At 50.8% G+C, this 16250-nt stretch overlaps 1 protein-coding gene across 1 annotated transcript in view; it reads left to right on the top strand.

Moving 5' to 3' along the window:
* Window positions 1-16250, top strand: part of Fhad1 (forkhead associated phosphopeptide binding domain 1) — a 111415-nt gene that overhangs the window by 16036 nt on the left and 79129 nt on the right. Inside the window, exons 3-5 of the mRNA XM_041652248.1 lie at window positions 8782-9043; window positions 10296-10405; window positions 13473-13715. Coding sequence (XP_041508182.1) covers window positions 8782-9043; window positions 10296-10405; window positions 13473-13715 — 615 coding nt within the window. The remainder of the gene's footprint in view (window positions 1-8781; window positions 9044-10295; window positions 10406-13472; window positions 13716-16250) is intronic.

Here is a 16250-nt window from a genome sequence, read left to right on the forward strand (position 1 = left end):
AACTACAGTTATGAAGTAGCAGCGAAAGTAATTTTATGGCTGGGGGTCACCACATCATGAGGAGCCTTATTAAAGGGTTGGAACTGCTTCAGGGAGGTTGAGAACCGCTGCTGTAGCTGGAAGCGGGGTTTGCGGGTGTATGGAAGCGGGGTTTGCGGCTGTAGCTAGAAGTGGAGTTTGCGACTGTAGCTGGAAACGGGGTTTGTGGCTGTATGGAAGTGGGGTTTGGGGCTGTAGCTGGAAGTGGAGTTTGCAGCTGTAGCTGGAAGCAGGGTTTGTGGCTGTAGCTGAGGAGTCTTTTATTTCCGGTTTCTCTAAATTTTCACTACCTGTCTTCGTCTAAATCTCTTCTCCTCTGGGCCACTGTTTCACTTTTAAGTTTAGTGCGTGACTGCAGCATGGAGGGTTCTATCTGAGCCTGACAGAGAGAGCCTTTCATTGTGGACACATGGTGGCGTGGGCAGAAGTGTCAGTGAGCTTATTGTCCAGGAAATTCTATTGTTATCAGGTGTCTGAAACCTGGATCAAACTGAGCAAACACAAACAAAACCATGTAAGTGGAAAGTGTCTGCTTCGGGCCTGGCTGGATCCAGGCGCTCAAACAATGCCCCAGGAATCCATCTCTCTTCCATGATGTTTGGGAATCTGTCTCCTCCAGCTTCGATAGCTCCACTGTCTCAGGCAGATTCTGCACTGGGCTCACTGGGATCAAGTTCACCAGCAGCCCCAGCACCAGGTTTTTTTGTTGATTTGTCTTAGGTCCTATGCCTATCTGCAACTTCTCACTGATGCCAGAGGTATGGGCGCTCTGATTGGCCAAGCCCTCTCATAGGCATTTTCTTGGCACTGAGGGAATGAGCTCTGCTGGGATTTCAGGGACTCAGAACAGAGAGGGAGGGGCTGGGAAGACAGTCCAATGGATAAAGTGCTGCCTGGCAAGCCTGAGTTTGGTCTTTGATTTCTCTACATTTTTCATGTGGGCATGCACATTTGCACAGGCATGCATGTTTGCATGCATGTAGGCCTACATATGTGTAGGTGTGCATGTGCGCTGGTAGGCATGTGCATGTGGAAGCCCTAGGTTGGTATCAGAAGCCATCCTCAATGGTGCCTTCACCTTATTCATTGAGGCAGGGTCTCTCAATCAAACCCAGAGCTCACCAATACAGCAACTCAGTAGCCAGCAGCTCTGCCTTCCAAGGCTAGAGTTACAGTGGGCCACCATGCCTACCCAGCATTTACAGGGGTCCTGGTAATTCAACTCCAGTCTTCACACTACTGAGCTGTCTCCCCAGCCCTGAAGAAGGGAGTTCGAGCCCCAGCATTCACATAAAAAACTGGGCATGGAGGCCAGCCAGCATAGCCGAGTCCATGAGCACCAGGTTCCGCGAGAGACTCCGTTGCAAAACACAAGATGGTTATTGTAAAGGGCACAGATGTTGGCCTCTGGCCTCTATGTGTGTGTGCCTTCACAAACACACATGCCCATACCTGCATCCGTACACACGTGAGCATCATACACACATAAAAAAACAAAGAAATCAAAGAAGAAGTGTATGCATACACACACCACACAAACGCAAAGAATTGAGAGAGGGAAAGGTATCTCTCCCTAGAAAACTTAAGGTGCAGCCCAGTCCTGCCCAGAAAAAGGGCTAAAGGACGCACCACGGGAAGACACGGATGCTGCAATAAGAAGAGTTCCTTCCGGCTGAGCAGAGCATCCCTGTGAGGGTCCAGAAAGGAAAAAGACAATAATCCACTTCCTCCACCTAGTGTGGAATCTGCACTTTAGGAGTTCCGCCTACTGGGCAGCCAGACCTGTTGCTGGGGAGCAGTGCTGGCAGGAAACGGGGAGTGGAGGGGGGTTGTGCTCTATCCTCTGCCACCTGCCTGTCCTTCCTGCAGTTGTGTAGTAGTGAGAACAAAACCAAACAAGTGGGGCTTGCCAGTGGGCCCAAGGACTCCTTCATTTGGGAGAGCTACAGGTCTCTCTGTCTGTCTGTCTGCCTCTGTCTGTGTCTGTCTGTCTGTCTCTCTCTCTCTCTTGTCTTATAACTTAAAGATCTAAAAAGTAATCAAACAAACAAGCAACCTGGGGCTATCTCAGTTGATAAAATATTTGCTTTGCTAACGTGAAGAACTGAATCCCAGCCCTGTGTGGTGGTGTGCACCTTTAATCCCAGCACTGGGGAGGCTGAGGCAGGCGGATCTCTGTGAGTCAAGGCCAGCCTGGTTTACAGAGTGAGTTCCAGGACAGCCAGGGCTGGTACCCAGAGAAACCACGTCTCAAAGGGAAAAAAAAAAAAAAAGAAGAGGAAGAAGAAGCCTGAAAGTTTGAAATCATAGGGAGTTCCAAGATAGCTAAAGCTACTAGAGAGTAGAGCAGTGATCCTGTTAAAACAAAACAAACAAACAAAAAACCCCAAAGACTGAATTTAAACCCAAGAACCCTCAGAGTGGCACATTTGCAATTCCAGCTCTTGAGGAGGTGGAGATGGGTCATGGGTTATTCCCTAGAGCTCAGAAGCCAGACAGTCTAGCCTCCTCTGAGAGATCCAGGCCAATGAGAGACTGTCTGAAAAAGAAAAGAAAGAAGGAAGGAAGGAAAAAAGAAAAAGAACTAAGTGGATGGGTCCTGACAACCCAAAGTTGTCACCTGGCCTACACACACATACGCACACACATGCACACACATACACATGTGCACCCAACCACACACATGAACACATACGCACACGCATGCACACACATACACATGCGCACCCAACCACACACACGCACACATATGCACACACTAGCTTATTCTGAAATAATTTTGGGTTTACAGAAGGCTGGCACTGTAACAGAGTTGTAGAGACTCCTCTTCCAGTTGCCCCATTGCCAACAGCTGTCAGGAACAAGCAGGGTCCACCTGTGTTGTTACTATAACTACACCTCAGGGCCTGCATCGCAGCCAGGACATATGCTGCATTCAGCCACCACACCCCCTTGCAATGTGACATTTTCTCATCTCTCCTTGGTAGTGCTAAGGAGTCCTGACCAGACATCCTTCAGACTGTCCCCTAGCCTGAAAGTACCAGGGTCAAAGCTTTCAGAAGTCCCTGACCAGCCAAGGTGAAAGGCCCTCATCACCCAGTTCTGTTGGGGGCACCTAATGTCTGCTGACACCCATATCAGGGGCACCCATTGTCCACTGACGCTGACACCCATAGGTGTCTCCTTCTTAATGAATGAGGGCCATACCTGCTAGGTTTCGTTGTGATAGAGTCACTATTTCGGCTCTTGAGAAGCAGGTAGCAAGTCACTAGCTGTAGCTCAGCCTCCATGGGGACCTGCGCCACCTATGGGAGAGCGTATTCCATGGGGAACTCCTACTCAGAGCTCTCCGCCTACACTGACTTCTGCAAAGAAGCCTCCTCCTCTCCCCAGCTGTATATTTTACTCAATTGTGTATAGCAGGACAGGCTTGCATCTATTTATTTTATGCTCTGATTTGTAGTAGGATGTCATTAATTTTGATGGAGAGGGTGTGCGACTTCAGAACATGTGTGAATGCGTGTGGAAGCCAGAGACAGCTGCTACTGTTAATCCCTGGAATGCCATCTCCCTAAATATGAGACAGGGGCTCTCACTAGCCTGGAGCTCACTGGGTGGACCAGACTGGGTCACTGGGTGGCGAGCTCCAGGGACCCTTCTGTCTCCACTTTCTCGGAGCTAGGTTTACACATATGAGCCAGCATATCTGGCTTTTTATATAGATGTTAGGATTGAACTCTATACCTAGTACTTAGACACAGCAAGCATTTTACCGACTGAGCCATCTCCCCGGCCCCTGTCTTGTCTTTCTGGCATCCATACTGGTCTAGCCTTGGCCATTGGGTGCTTCTCTCAGGCGGGGTGCTTGTCCCTGAAACACACCTACATTGTTTTCTCAGCTGCTTCTGTTTTGGCCTTCAGCGAGTTTTCACTTTCCCGCTATTGCAAAACGCCCAGGCTCAGTGCGTCTTCTCCCTGGCCAGCCCCAGAATCAACCAAAGCCTTTTTGCTTACACTACTCTGTTTGGCCAAGTGTGGGCCCAGGTGGACTGCAGAAACCATCAGTGAGTGCCAGGCACTGTGCCAGGCGCTGGGCTCAGCCAGCAGTCTGTCAGACAGTGTTTATTTAGTAGCTCTGGAGAAGGGTGAAGCCTGCACAGATACCATAGAAGTTACCGATAGAAGATACAGTGTGTCCTCTACAATAGTATTCATTTCAATGCTCACTATTGTGACTTCCGGATGGCACTGAGTCTCACCAAATGTTGCCATCCCTACCCCAGCTCATGATGACAGCTGACGCATAAGTGAGTTTACAACCTAAGTCTTGGTAGGATTCATGTTTATGCTTATGATTAAGACAAGGGTGAAATAAGATGTGACAGGGATGGGACCTCCCCTGTCCGTCAACGACCCCGACTCCTAACAGACTTTCCTGCTGAATCGGATGCCGGCTTTCCCATACTGTGCTTCAAGACGCAGTGGCTGCGGATACGACACTCAGCCTCTGCACTGTTAATGTTTTATCTATCACTGTCTTGCAGGGCCGGGGGGGGGGGCGAGTGTGAGAGGGTGTGGTTTATGCATGTGTGTGCAGATGCACTCACCCATGTGTGTGGAGGCCGGAGGGTGGCATTGAATATCTTCCTCCATCACTCTCGACCTTAGACAGGGTCATTCCCTGAACCTGGAGCTCACTGGTCCAACTAGACCGACTGCCCAGTGGGCTGTGATCTGTATCACCAAAACAGCAAGGTTCAGTATGAAACACTGTCTCAAAAATAATGAAGATGGAGAAGTGATTGAGGAAGACACCCTAAGATCGATTTCTGACCCCCGTGCAGCCACACAGGCACTCTCTCTCTCTCTCTCTCTCCCTCCCTCCCTCCCTCCCTCTCTCTAAAGTGCTTAATCCTACGGCTATGAAACCTCACATCCCATCTGAGGTGCCACCCAGATCTCATCTAGATTAAAAGTTGACTGAGAACAGGCAAGCCACAGCACTGTGTATGCTTAGAACATGTGTGAGTATGGGGTGAGTGTGAGTATGGGGTGTGTGTGAGTATGGGGTGTGTGTGAGTATGGGGGGGTGTGAGTATGGGGTGTGTGTGAGTATGGGGTGTGAGTATGGGGTGTGTGTGTGTGAGTATGGGGTGTGTGTGTGTGAGTATGGGGTGTGAGAGTATGGGGTGTGTGTGAGTATGGGGTGTGTGTGAGTATGGGGGGGGTGTGAGTATGGGGTGTGTGAGTATGGGGTGTGTGAGTGTGGGGTGTGTGAGTATGGGGGGTGTGTGAGTATGGGGTGTGTGTGAGTATGGGGGTGTGTGAGTATGGGGTGTGTGAGTATGGGGGGGTGTGAGCATGGGGGGTGTGTGAGTATGGGGTGTGAGTATGGGGGGTGTGAGTATGGGGGGTGTGTGAGTATGGGGGGGTGTGAGTATGGGGTGTGTGTGAGTATGGGGGGGTGTGAGTATGGGGGTGTGTGAGTATGGGGTGTGTGTGAGTATGGGGGGGGTGTGAGTATGGGGTGTGAGTATGGGGGGGGTGGGAGTATGGGGGGTGTGAGTATGGGGTGTGTGTGAGTATGGGGTGTGTGCATGCCCGCTGCTTAGAACATGTGAATGTGGAGGGGACTTTTCTGGGGTCTGACGACATGGAACACAGAGCAGCCCCATCTGACTTCACCACAGACACCTGCTACAATGCTTTAGCTCTTGAGGGCGATGTGCTAAGAGAAATAAGCCAATCATATAACAACTCACATGGGGCTGGAGAGATGACTCAGCAGTTAAGAGAGGGAACTGGCTGTTCCCTCAGAGAACCCAAGTCCCCAGGACCCATCAGTGCCCAAAACTGTCACTACTTCTACAGAGATCCAGTGCCTCCAATGCCCACAGGCACCTGAACTCACATAACACAGACATACATATTTTTTAAGTCTTTTTAAGCATTTACATGAGCCCATATTTGAGCGGAGAAGGAGCTCAGCTTCTACGAGGTACCCAGAGCAGTCAGGTTCAAAGAGAAAGAAAGAGGGAGGAAAGGGGAGTTGAGGAGGGAGAAGAGAGCTTCGGGTTTGTAAGACACGGCCCCCAGCAGCCTGAAGGCTGTGCTTAACACTACTCCTGTGTGTGCTTAGAAACGCTTAGGATGGGGCAGACTTGGTGCAGTCTTTGAGACAGGCTCTCTGTGCATGCAGCCCGCAAATTCATGTTCTTCCCGTCCCCTGTCTCAACCTCCCAAGTTCTGGGGTTACAAGCATGCTCCATCACACCCGTCTTTGTCCTCTGGAGGGTTGTTTGTTTACAGTCTTTAGGAGCCCCACTTCTCCTCTCCTCCTTTGGGGTTGCTATGTTCTCAAGCCCGAAGAATCAACTGTAGGAGAAGACCCTAGGGCCCAGCCTAGTCTACCCAGCCCTGCTTGGAGCCCACGCTCCTTGAACCAGTCCTTATAGTCAAGTCAGGAGATGTGACTGCTGGGTACATAGTTCCTCCCATAAACAGGGGGAATTGCCCAGAAACACCCGGGCCCAGAGATGTCGAATGGGTCCTGCCTGTGGTCTGGGAGGTGATGTTCCTCATCACCCAGTACTCTCGCAGTTGGTTCGCCTGAGATGTATTCAGCCCACACGTTCAGTAAACCCTTATTAATTCAGTTAGAACAGTCTAGAAAAAAAAACCTGAGGTCAGAGTCCAGCCAGGAACAGACCTCAGCAGTGTCCCCTTCCTGACAGCAGACTCAAAGTGGATCAGTGGAGTAGCATTCCTAGGTGACTCAGTTTCCCTGGATACTTTTCTCCTCACCGGCTCTAAGAGTATTCTGGGATGCCGGGGGTTCTCGACCTGCTTCCCACCAGGTCAGGCCCCTGAGCAGGGGACAGTCTTCCTTTGATGGAGTCGTGACAGAAGAGGGCTCAGCAAGCTCCAGTCAGGAAGTGGCTGCCTGCTCCTCATTGGTCATGGTTTAAAAAAAGAGATAACAGCTTTGGAAATACTGGGCCACAAAGCTCTCAGCAGAGCTTGGAACTTGGACAGTGTGATGGGTATTCCCAGAGGGAGGCAAGAGACAGACAGAGGTAGGGCATGGGTGCACACATGCACGCATACACACACACATACACACTCACACACACACACACACACACACGGGGAGAGAGAGAGAGAACACAGGGAAAGAGGTTAAAGCTAGTGGTGGGCAGGGAGGCGGGGTGAGAGAGAGGCTGTGAGCCCTCTCGTGTTCCCTGAGCCTGGGTGACTCATCGATGCATCCAAGGCCTGCTGTGGGAATAGGGGAGCCCAGTGCAGCAGACCACAGCCCTGTTGCCGTCATCACTGAATGACAAGGCACAGGGGAGAAGCTTCATTACAAGCTTTGCGTCAGTTCCACGCTGGATTCTCCTGAGAGGAGAGATCCTGACGTCTCTCCTGCGGCAAGGCTCTTGCCAGCACCTCCATTGAAGCAGCCACAGACACCTTCTTTGGGTCCCAGATTTGGGGTGTCTAAGAAGCTCCTGCTGGGAACAGGTATTTGGGAGGTTGAGGATGCAGGTGGATGGGGCAGTATCCCACACTGACCCCTGAGTTCTCAGCCTTGGGACCCATAGAGGGACCACAACATGGATGGAAGAATCGACTGGGAGTCCCTGGAGCTGGCCTGACTCTCAGTGGCCTGCCCACCCTTCCTTCCATGCCCCTGTTTGTGCCCAGCATGCCATGCCTAGTGTCCATTGTAGGTGTGCGAGAGAGGGGAAGTCCTAGTCCCTGCAGGGTGACACACCATCAGTTCAGCAGTTCGGGGCTAGGGGCTGGAGAGATGGCTCAGAGGTTAAGAGCACTGACTGCTCTTCCAGAGGTCCTGAGTTCAATTCCCAGCAACCACATGGTGGCTCACAGCCATCTATAATGAGATCTGGTGCCCTCTTCTGGCATGTAAGCGTACATGGAAGTAATGTTGTATACATAATAAATAAATAAATAAATAAATAAATCTTTAAAAAGAAAGAGAGAGAGAGACAGCAGTTAGGTGCTATGTCATTGGCTTGGGAGAAGTCACATGCACAAGTATTGGATGACGGTGCCAGAGGGCCCTGAGATGGATCATTGCAGGTATGTAGTGTATTCGAATAGTTTACTAAACACCATGGACAATCAGAGTTCAGACCCCAGAGCCAAGAGACTGACAGCCTAGTGGAGGCTCCGAAGGGAGGAATCGAGGCCCAAGTGGCAAAACACTTCCTGAGGGCGGGAAGGTTTCATAGCACACACCCGCAGCCAGGCTCTCAGGTTCCCAGGCAGGAGGCAGGGAAGGGGTGGGAAGGAGGGAGTATGGCCACCAGTACCCCCTTTGATGTAAACTCAATTTCAGGTTAGAGATGCTGGCCCCTGGGTCACTGTTAGGTGTCTGTCAGTGTCTGAGGGGAGAAGGAAGAGGAGGAAGAAAAGGAGGAGGAAGAGGAGGAGGAGGCCTGCAGATGTTGAGGCCTGAACAGCAGCTGGATCCTCACATCTTTGCTACATGATCTTGCCTCAGCATCATTGTCAGGGATGTGCTAAATGAACAAACACATGGGGAATCTCTTGGCAGTGTCTGATGTTTTCTCGTGTCCCATGGCTAGGTCACTGTCCCAAACTTGAGGAGCATGCAAGAAGGTTCCCTGAAGGGAGTGACCTACAAGCTGGGTCCAAGACAAGCCGTGACGTCCCTGAATGCCACCTCCTCTGAGCCTCCTGTCTGCCCTGTAGGTCTCCTGCCCATGGGTGATGGGCCCAGTACCTTGGCCAATGCCACAGCGACCTCAGGCCACACAGCAGCCACACCAGTCATCCTCGCCACCCCACATGCACTTCCACCAGGGCATCCGGCCAGCAACTGTGCAGAGAAGTTGGTCGCAAGGTTGCCCCAGGCCCACCATGGTCCCGCCTGCCCCTTTCCAGCGGCCCATGAGTGCCAACGGGAAGATGTTTTCCTTCGTGATGGATCCCAAGTCCCCTGTCATCCAGCAAGGTATGTACCAGGCTCTGGCGGTGACCTCCGGCAAGCGCTTAAAGCCAGGAAGATAGATCACCCTTGCTTTTCGCTTTTCTCTGATTCTAAACATGAACTATATAACTCATTGTAAAAGGCACAATAGTGGACAGGAGAGAGGGCTGGGTAGGTAAAGGGGCTGCCACCAAGCCTAACAACCTGAGTTTGATTCCCAGAACCCCCAAGCTGACCTCTGACCTCCTTACACATGCCATGGGGTACAAGCACATGTATGAATGAAATGGGGGACCGGAGAGATGGCTCAGAGGTTAAGAGCGCTGGTTGCTCTTCCAAAGGTCCTGAGTTCGATTCCCAGCACCCACAACGCAAGCATTTCTAACTCCAGTTCCGGGCCATCTGACACCTTCTTCTGGCCTCTTCGGGCACAACACTCATGGGCTGCATGGACATACATGCAGGCAAAACGTTCATGTGCATCAAATCAAATCATAAGTCTTTAAAATGTTTTGAGCTGGTGGTGGTGGCACACACCTTTAACCCCTGCACTGGGAGACAGAAGCAGGCAGATCTCTGTGAGTTCAAGGTCAGCCTGGTCTACAGAGTTGGGCTTGTAGCTATCTGTAATGAGATCTGGCGCCCTCTTCTGGTGTGCGGGCATACATGCAGGCAAAACACTGTATACATAATAAAAAATAAATCTTTAAAATAAGTAAATAAATGAAATGCTATTTTAAAAACATGATTACTTAAATAGAGAAGGCTGGGGATGTAGTTAGTAGGGTGTTTGCCTAGTATGTACAGAGGCACATGCACCCTCCCACAGACATGTGCGTAGGACACACAGGCATACACAAATTAAAATAATAATAATAATAAAGGCTGGGCATGGCGGCAGTGCACTCTGGGGGAAGAGACAGGAGGATCTCTGTGAGTTTGAGGCCAGCCTGATCTACAGAGAGTATCCCAGGACTATATAGTCAGGGCTATCTATAAAGTGAGACCCTGTTTGAATAATAATAATAATCAAAGCCAGAGAAAATATAAACTTCAGAGCAAGGTGCATGGCTTATGCATATAACTCAGAAGGCTGAGGCCAGAAGACCACAGAGAATTGGGAGCCACCCTGCTCTGTGCGGTGAGTTTGGGGCAGCATCTCAGAGAATGAAAAGTAAGGTGACCTTCGAGGGGAAACCATGACGACGGCTCAGCGCATGGGGCCCCTCCAAGCTTGGGAACCCACCATGCCTTGTTCTCTGTGGATGTCACACAGTGTGGGCCAGCGCCATGGAACTATCAGAGCAATGCGTGGTCGAAGGACTCTCGGGGACGATACCTCCCACCGAGATCTTCATGGACCAGGACCTAGGCCAGCAAGACAAGGTGAGGGGGGCCTTGAGGGGGAGGGGGACATGGTGCTCTAGCAGCCAGAGGCCACCTCTTCTTCTCTGTGTCCTTTCTCCAAGGAACCACTTCTAATCTAATGGACAGTCGCGTCCACAGACAGTTTACTGAGCATCTGCTATGTGCCAGGCTGAGCCCCTAATGACACTCTCAGCTCCTTCTGCCTTTGGAGGCTGCAGAACAGATTTACTGCTAGGGAAACTTCAAGCCAGAGAGGTTAAGTGACATGCCCAAAGTGCAAGGAGTAGAACTAGATTCGCATCCAGGTCTGGCACACTTCTCTCACACACCCAATCAGCCCCAAGTGATTGCACAGCGGTGGGAAAAACACACCCATACTGGTGGGAGGGAGTGAGAACTGTTGGGGACAGCTGAGCCAAGGTGATGCCTTAGAGAAGAGGAGAGGAGAGGTCAGAGGCTGAACCCTTAAGGGAATCAGCATGGTTGAGCTTAGAAACTACCACTCCCCACCTAGCCACAGCTTGAAAACAAAACAGAAGCCTGAGAAGGCGTGGCTCAGCCAGTAGAAGGCTTGACTACCATGCAGGCACCAGCATGCAGGAGGGTCCCCCTGGCTTCGGTCCCCAATACTGCATAAGCCAAGCAGGTAAGGCACACTTGTAATCCCAAGCACTCAGAGGTAGCACCAGGAGGATGAGAGGCTCAGGGTCATCCTGAGTTGTATAATAAGCTCGGGGCCAGCCTGGGCTACGTGAGACCCTGCCTCCAAATGAAGAGGCCACAACAAAACACAGCCCACCAATGCCTCACTTTCCTTACAGACCAGGGTCAGAGCCCAGGGAGGTCCTGCGTGTGGGAAACAGGAACAGGAGGTTCCTCCCACATTGGGTCACAACCTGAGAGTTCTGTAGCTAGGGCCAGGAGGCAGTTCTGAGGCTGGTGTCCTGAGGCCAGACCATGAGGTGCTGTGGGAAGACGAGAAACCACCTTGAGGACACCGTCACTAGTCTGTCACCCTGCAGCAAGCCACCCCGAAATCCAGTGGTAAAAAGAAGCCACCACCATTCCCCCATCTCCCACGAGTTGACTCGCACAATGGTCCTCTGCCAGTGTCCTGCAGCTTACGCACAATCGCGGGGCTGGCGGTCTCAGGCGGTAGCAGCCATACATAGGTCTGGGTCCTCAGCCAGACGGTGGAAATGGCAAGCTCTCTGCATGCAGTCTCTCCCTGGCACAGCAGCCCCCAGGTCCCCATGTGCCACGGCGGACCCTGCTGTACCTTGACTGCTCACTTGGAACTCCCTCCCTCTGTACCACTTCCACTACCTTCCGTCTATCCGCCCGTCTGTCCGTCTGTCCGCTCCGCTTACTCCGAGCTCACTCACTGTATCTTAGTTACTTTCCGTCTGTGCACTGGAGTCACAAGCCGGCTGAGACTCAGTGGACAGGAGAGGAAACACCACCTGGTGACAAAAGCCACAAAGTGTCACCATGTCTAGCCCACCACAGTTGTAAGCTGGGAATAAAATGAAAACAGAATAACTTTTGCTGTTTCGCACCGTTTATGCCCTCATTTCCCAAGGCGCCTCCAAGGACAAGGGACAATCAACAACAGGTAAAAAATGTTCATTAGGCAATCTTATTGGACAGTTGAAAGGCTGACAAGCTTCAGGTGTAGCTGGATCTAGGCTCTTCAGTGAAGTCATTGGAATACTAGCCTGTTCTACTCTTTGTCCCCCTTGCCGTGCGACATTCTCCAGCAGGCCGGTTTCCTGTGCTGGACAGGATGACGGTGGCCAAGTTCAAGCCTCTGTACTTAAAGTTCATTATCCAAGACCCTTGCCGCCATCTTAAAATTCGTACATAGGGGCTCTGAGAAAACGTGGTTGACCAGCCTGTGTCACAGGGACATGAGGAGGAAGGAGAGGGAGGGAGGGATTTGACTGACACTCAGTACTACCAAGACCACATGGATGGATTGCATGACACTCCTTAAAGGGGGCATAGGGACCTCACCAGACACACAGAGACCATTGCTGAATACCATACCTATAAAGGTCTGTTTATATCTAGGGTCCAGTACAGAACCAGGCTCTCAGTAGGTGCCCTGAATAATGTTTGTGCCATGAATAATGACCAAGCATATTCTATGCTGAACATAGAGGCCCCAAGTGGCTCGCTGTGGATGAGGCAGGGGTTGCCTGGGACCGCAGAGTCTGTTAGAAGCTGCGACATAAGCGTTAACAAGAGAAAGACGTGGAAGCAGCTGGCAATGCCAGCAGGCTCCTTCACGCCTGTGCCATCTTCCATCCCTAGACATGTATGTAGTTAGGATTCTGGTTTTCTGGTCTGTCTGACATTCTGAGGGGTTCAGGGTACTCTCTCCTGCTTTGGGGAAACAGGGAGAATTCTCTGGTCACTTGGTTCTCCTAGGGAGATGATGTCGCATTGGCTCCTCCCGTAGGAAACTGCCGGCAGCGCCCCCCCCCCCCCCACATCCCATGTTTTCAGAAGCCACCAGGCACTCCATTGTTTCTTGACTCAGTTCCCTGAGTACGCTCTCACGGGGGCTTCCAGAGGACATAGAGAATTCCAGGAGAGAGGAAAGGAAAAAAATGACCCCTCCACAATACATAAAAAGTATTAAATTAATACCCTTGTTGTGGTCAGAATGTGCTGGGACTGAATGACATTCTAACTCCTTTGCTGGGTCTCCGACATTCTGGATGCGGGTCTCACAAGCAACCACACAGAGTGTTTATAAAGAAACCTTCCGCCCTCTGACAACCCTGGAGGGTTGCTGTTTACCACGTGAAAGCATTTTTTTCTGGGTAAAGGAAGTTTCTGTGCCTCTGAGGCTTCATTACAGGCACCTAGGTACAAGTGTGTGATTCTAACCCAACTCTAGTCTCTCTGCGGCCTTCCAAGAGACACAGAGTTTGTAAATTCCTCCTTGCCCTTCTGCCTACCTTCCCCCATCCCCACCTTCCCCAGAGTGACACCCATGGTTCCTCCAGATTGTGGAAACAGGCCCAGCTTACCACCCACAGCCACCCCTACTAACCTCCCTCTTGTCTGCACACAGGATGAGATCATCCTGCTCCTGGGGAGAGAGGTCAACCGGCTCTCTGATTTTGAAATCGAGTCCAAATACAAAGATGCCGTGATAATGAACCTGCGGGGTGAGTTGGCCGACCTGAGTCAAAGGCTATCGGAGACAGCCGCTGCCGCCGCAGCCAGGCAGAGCAACAGGTGCACGCTGAAGTTCCAGGGCCTAGATGAAGGCGATGATCCCAGGCAGAAGGAGATTGAGAACATGAAAAGCCAGGTAGGACCGGAGACAAGTCCACCAGAGCTCAGAATCCCCACGGTCAGAGTAGAGCCCAGGTACAGATGGGAGGAGCTAGAAGAGGGGCATCTAGAACATCATGGAGGTAAGGAGCAGAAGGTCACCAGGGGCCTAGCTTCCCAAGACAGCATGTGTTGGGTCCTGGGGAACATTCTTTAGCGCTGTCACGGTCCTCTGATACATCCCACAGAAAGACTGTGGTAGCCCCAGACGCCCAGGAGCTGCTGGAGCTTGCGCAGCTCACTGGAGGTGGCAGAACTCTCTGCCCAGTTGACCCCACACCCTCATCCCAGCTGCTTCTTTCTATCCCAGCGCGTGGTTTTCTTGCATTAATGACTGCCCATCCCACCCAGCATGCCCCACTCTAAGAGAGTTCCGTGCAGTTAGCCCAGGGATGGGGATTCCCAGCCCATCCGATTCTAACACCTCCTCAAGCCCTGAAGGTCGCCGCTGGCTCGGTGACAGGCAGTGTCATCAAATGAGAACTCCCCATTGGACGGTCTCCATTAACCAGGCAGCTTCCAGTCTCTGGGGACTAGATCCAAATTCTTGTTTTATGGTAACAGCACTTGGGCTGAGGAGATGGCTCAGCTGCTACAGTGCTTGTTGTGCAAGCACAAGGACCAGAGTTTGATCCCCAGGCCCGTGGAAAAGAGCAAGGCATGCAGTGTGTGTGGGAAACTCTCAGAAGGCCCCACCTCTATATAAAGAGCTACAATCAGTCAATGGAGTGGTCAGCCAGAAACACGCATGCCTATAAGCGGCACTAAATGGGCTTAGTAGGATGTATATAGTTATATAGATTTATAGATATATAGATATCCATACATATATATTATATAGCAATAATTTATAGTACATATCTGTATAGATGTAACAATAATGATTAGAGATGAAAAAGTCAGGAATATGAGAGAGAGTGGGACACGGGGGGAGTTGGAAAAGGAGGGGAGAGGCGGAAATTATATAAATACAGTACTCATATATTAAATTCTTAAAATATTCTAATTAAAAATACTTAAAATGAGCAAGGCATGGCGGTACACACTCATAATGCCAGCACAGGTGAGGTAGCGACAAGGCCTTCAGCCTCTTCAGTCAGCCAGTCTAGTCAAAGAGGCAAGCCCAGGCCCCAATAAGAAGCCCTTGGGAAGTCAGTGACTCCCCAAAAATAAGGTCTGAGGTTGACCTCTGGCCTCTACATGCACATATATACCCATACACATGAATATACCTGCATACATACACCTGCATAAACACTTGCATACATATGTCTGCATATACACCTGCATACATATGACTGCATACACACCTGCAAGCATATGCCTGCATACACATTTGTATACATATGCCTGCATATTCACCTGCATACATATGCCTGCATATTCACCTGCATACATATGCCTGCATACACACCTGCAAACATATGCCTGCATACACACCAGCATACATATGCCTGCATACACAGCTGCAAACATACACCTGCATACACACCTGCATACATATGCCTGCATACACACCTGCATACATATGCCTGCATACACACCTGCAAACATACACCTGCATACACACCTGCATACATACACCTGCATACACACCAGCATACATATGCCTGCATACACACCTTCATACATACAAAATTTATGAAAGAAATAATGTGTGGCCACATTGGTTGTGTACATAAACTATTAATGATTAACATGAGAGGGTCCAGTTCACTGTGCCAGTGCTATCCCTAGACTGGTAGGCCTGGGTTCTAAAAGAAAGCAGGCTGAGGCCAGGCCATGGTGGCACACGCCTTTAATCTCAGCACTCGGGAGGCAGAGGCAGGTGGATCCCTGTGAGTTTGAGGCCAGCCTGGTCCACAAGAGCTAGTTCCAGGACAGCTGGGACTGTTACACGGGGAAACACTGTTTCGAAAAACCAAGGATCCAGGCATGATGGCACACACCTTTATTTCCAAAACTAGGGAGGCAGAGGCACGTGGATCACTGTGAGTTCAGGGCCAGCCTGATCGACAGAGTGAATTCTAGAATAGCCAGGACTATGCATAGAAACCCTGCTTCAAAAAAAAGGAAGGAGGGAAGAAGGAATGGACATAGGAATGGAGGGAGGGAGGGAAGGAAGGAAGGAAGGAAGGAAGGGGAGAGGAGAGGAAGGAAGGAGGGAAGGAAGGAAAAAGAGAAAGGAATAAGGAAGGAAGGAAGGAAGGAAGGAAGGAAGGAAAAAAGGCTGAGCAAGAGCAAACCAGTAAACATCATTCTTCCAAGGCTCCCTTAAAGTGTGAGCCAAAGTAAACCCTCCTTCCCGAAGCTGGTTTTCTCGGGTATTTAGTCACAGCCTGTCTGAACCCAAAGATGCGCTGGATCTTAATCTAACTCCAGTTCCACGAGCTATTTTAGCGTCTGAACTATTTTATTGCCAGCAGAACCCTTGGGCAGAAGTCAAAGCTGCACGGCAGGTTAATGAATGGCTCTGATTAATGAAAGGTCTCCTGAAAGCGCGTGCCTAACG

The sequence above is a fragment of the Microtus oregoni genome, unplaced genomic scaffold (assembly GCF_018167655.1).
Source record: "Microtus oregoni isolate MIOR12 unplaced genomic scaffold, Mior012 000005F_ref0000423, whole genome shotgun sequence".
NCBI classification, from domain to species: domain Eukaryota; kingdom Metazoa; phylum Chordata; class Mammalia; order Rodentia; family Cricetidae; genus Microtus; species Microtus oregoni.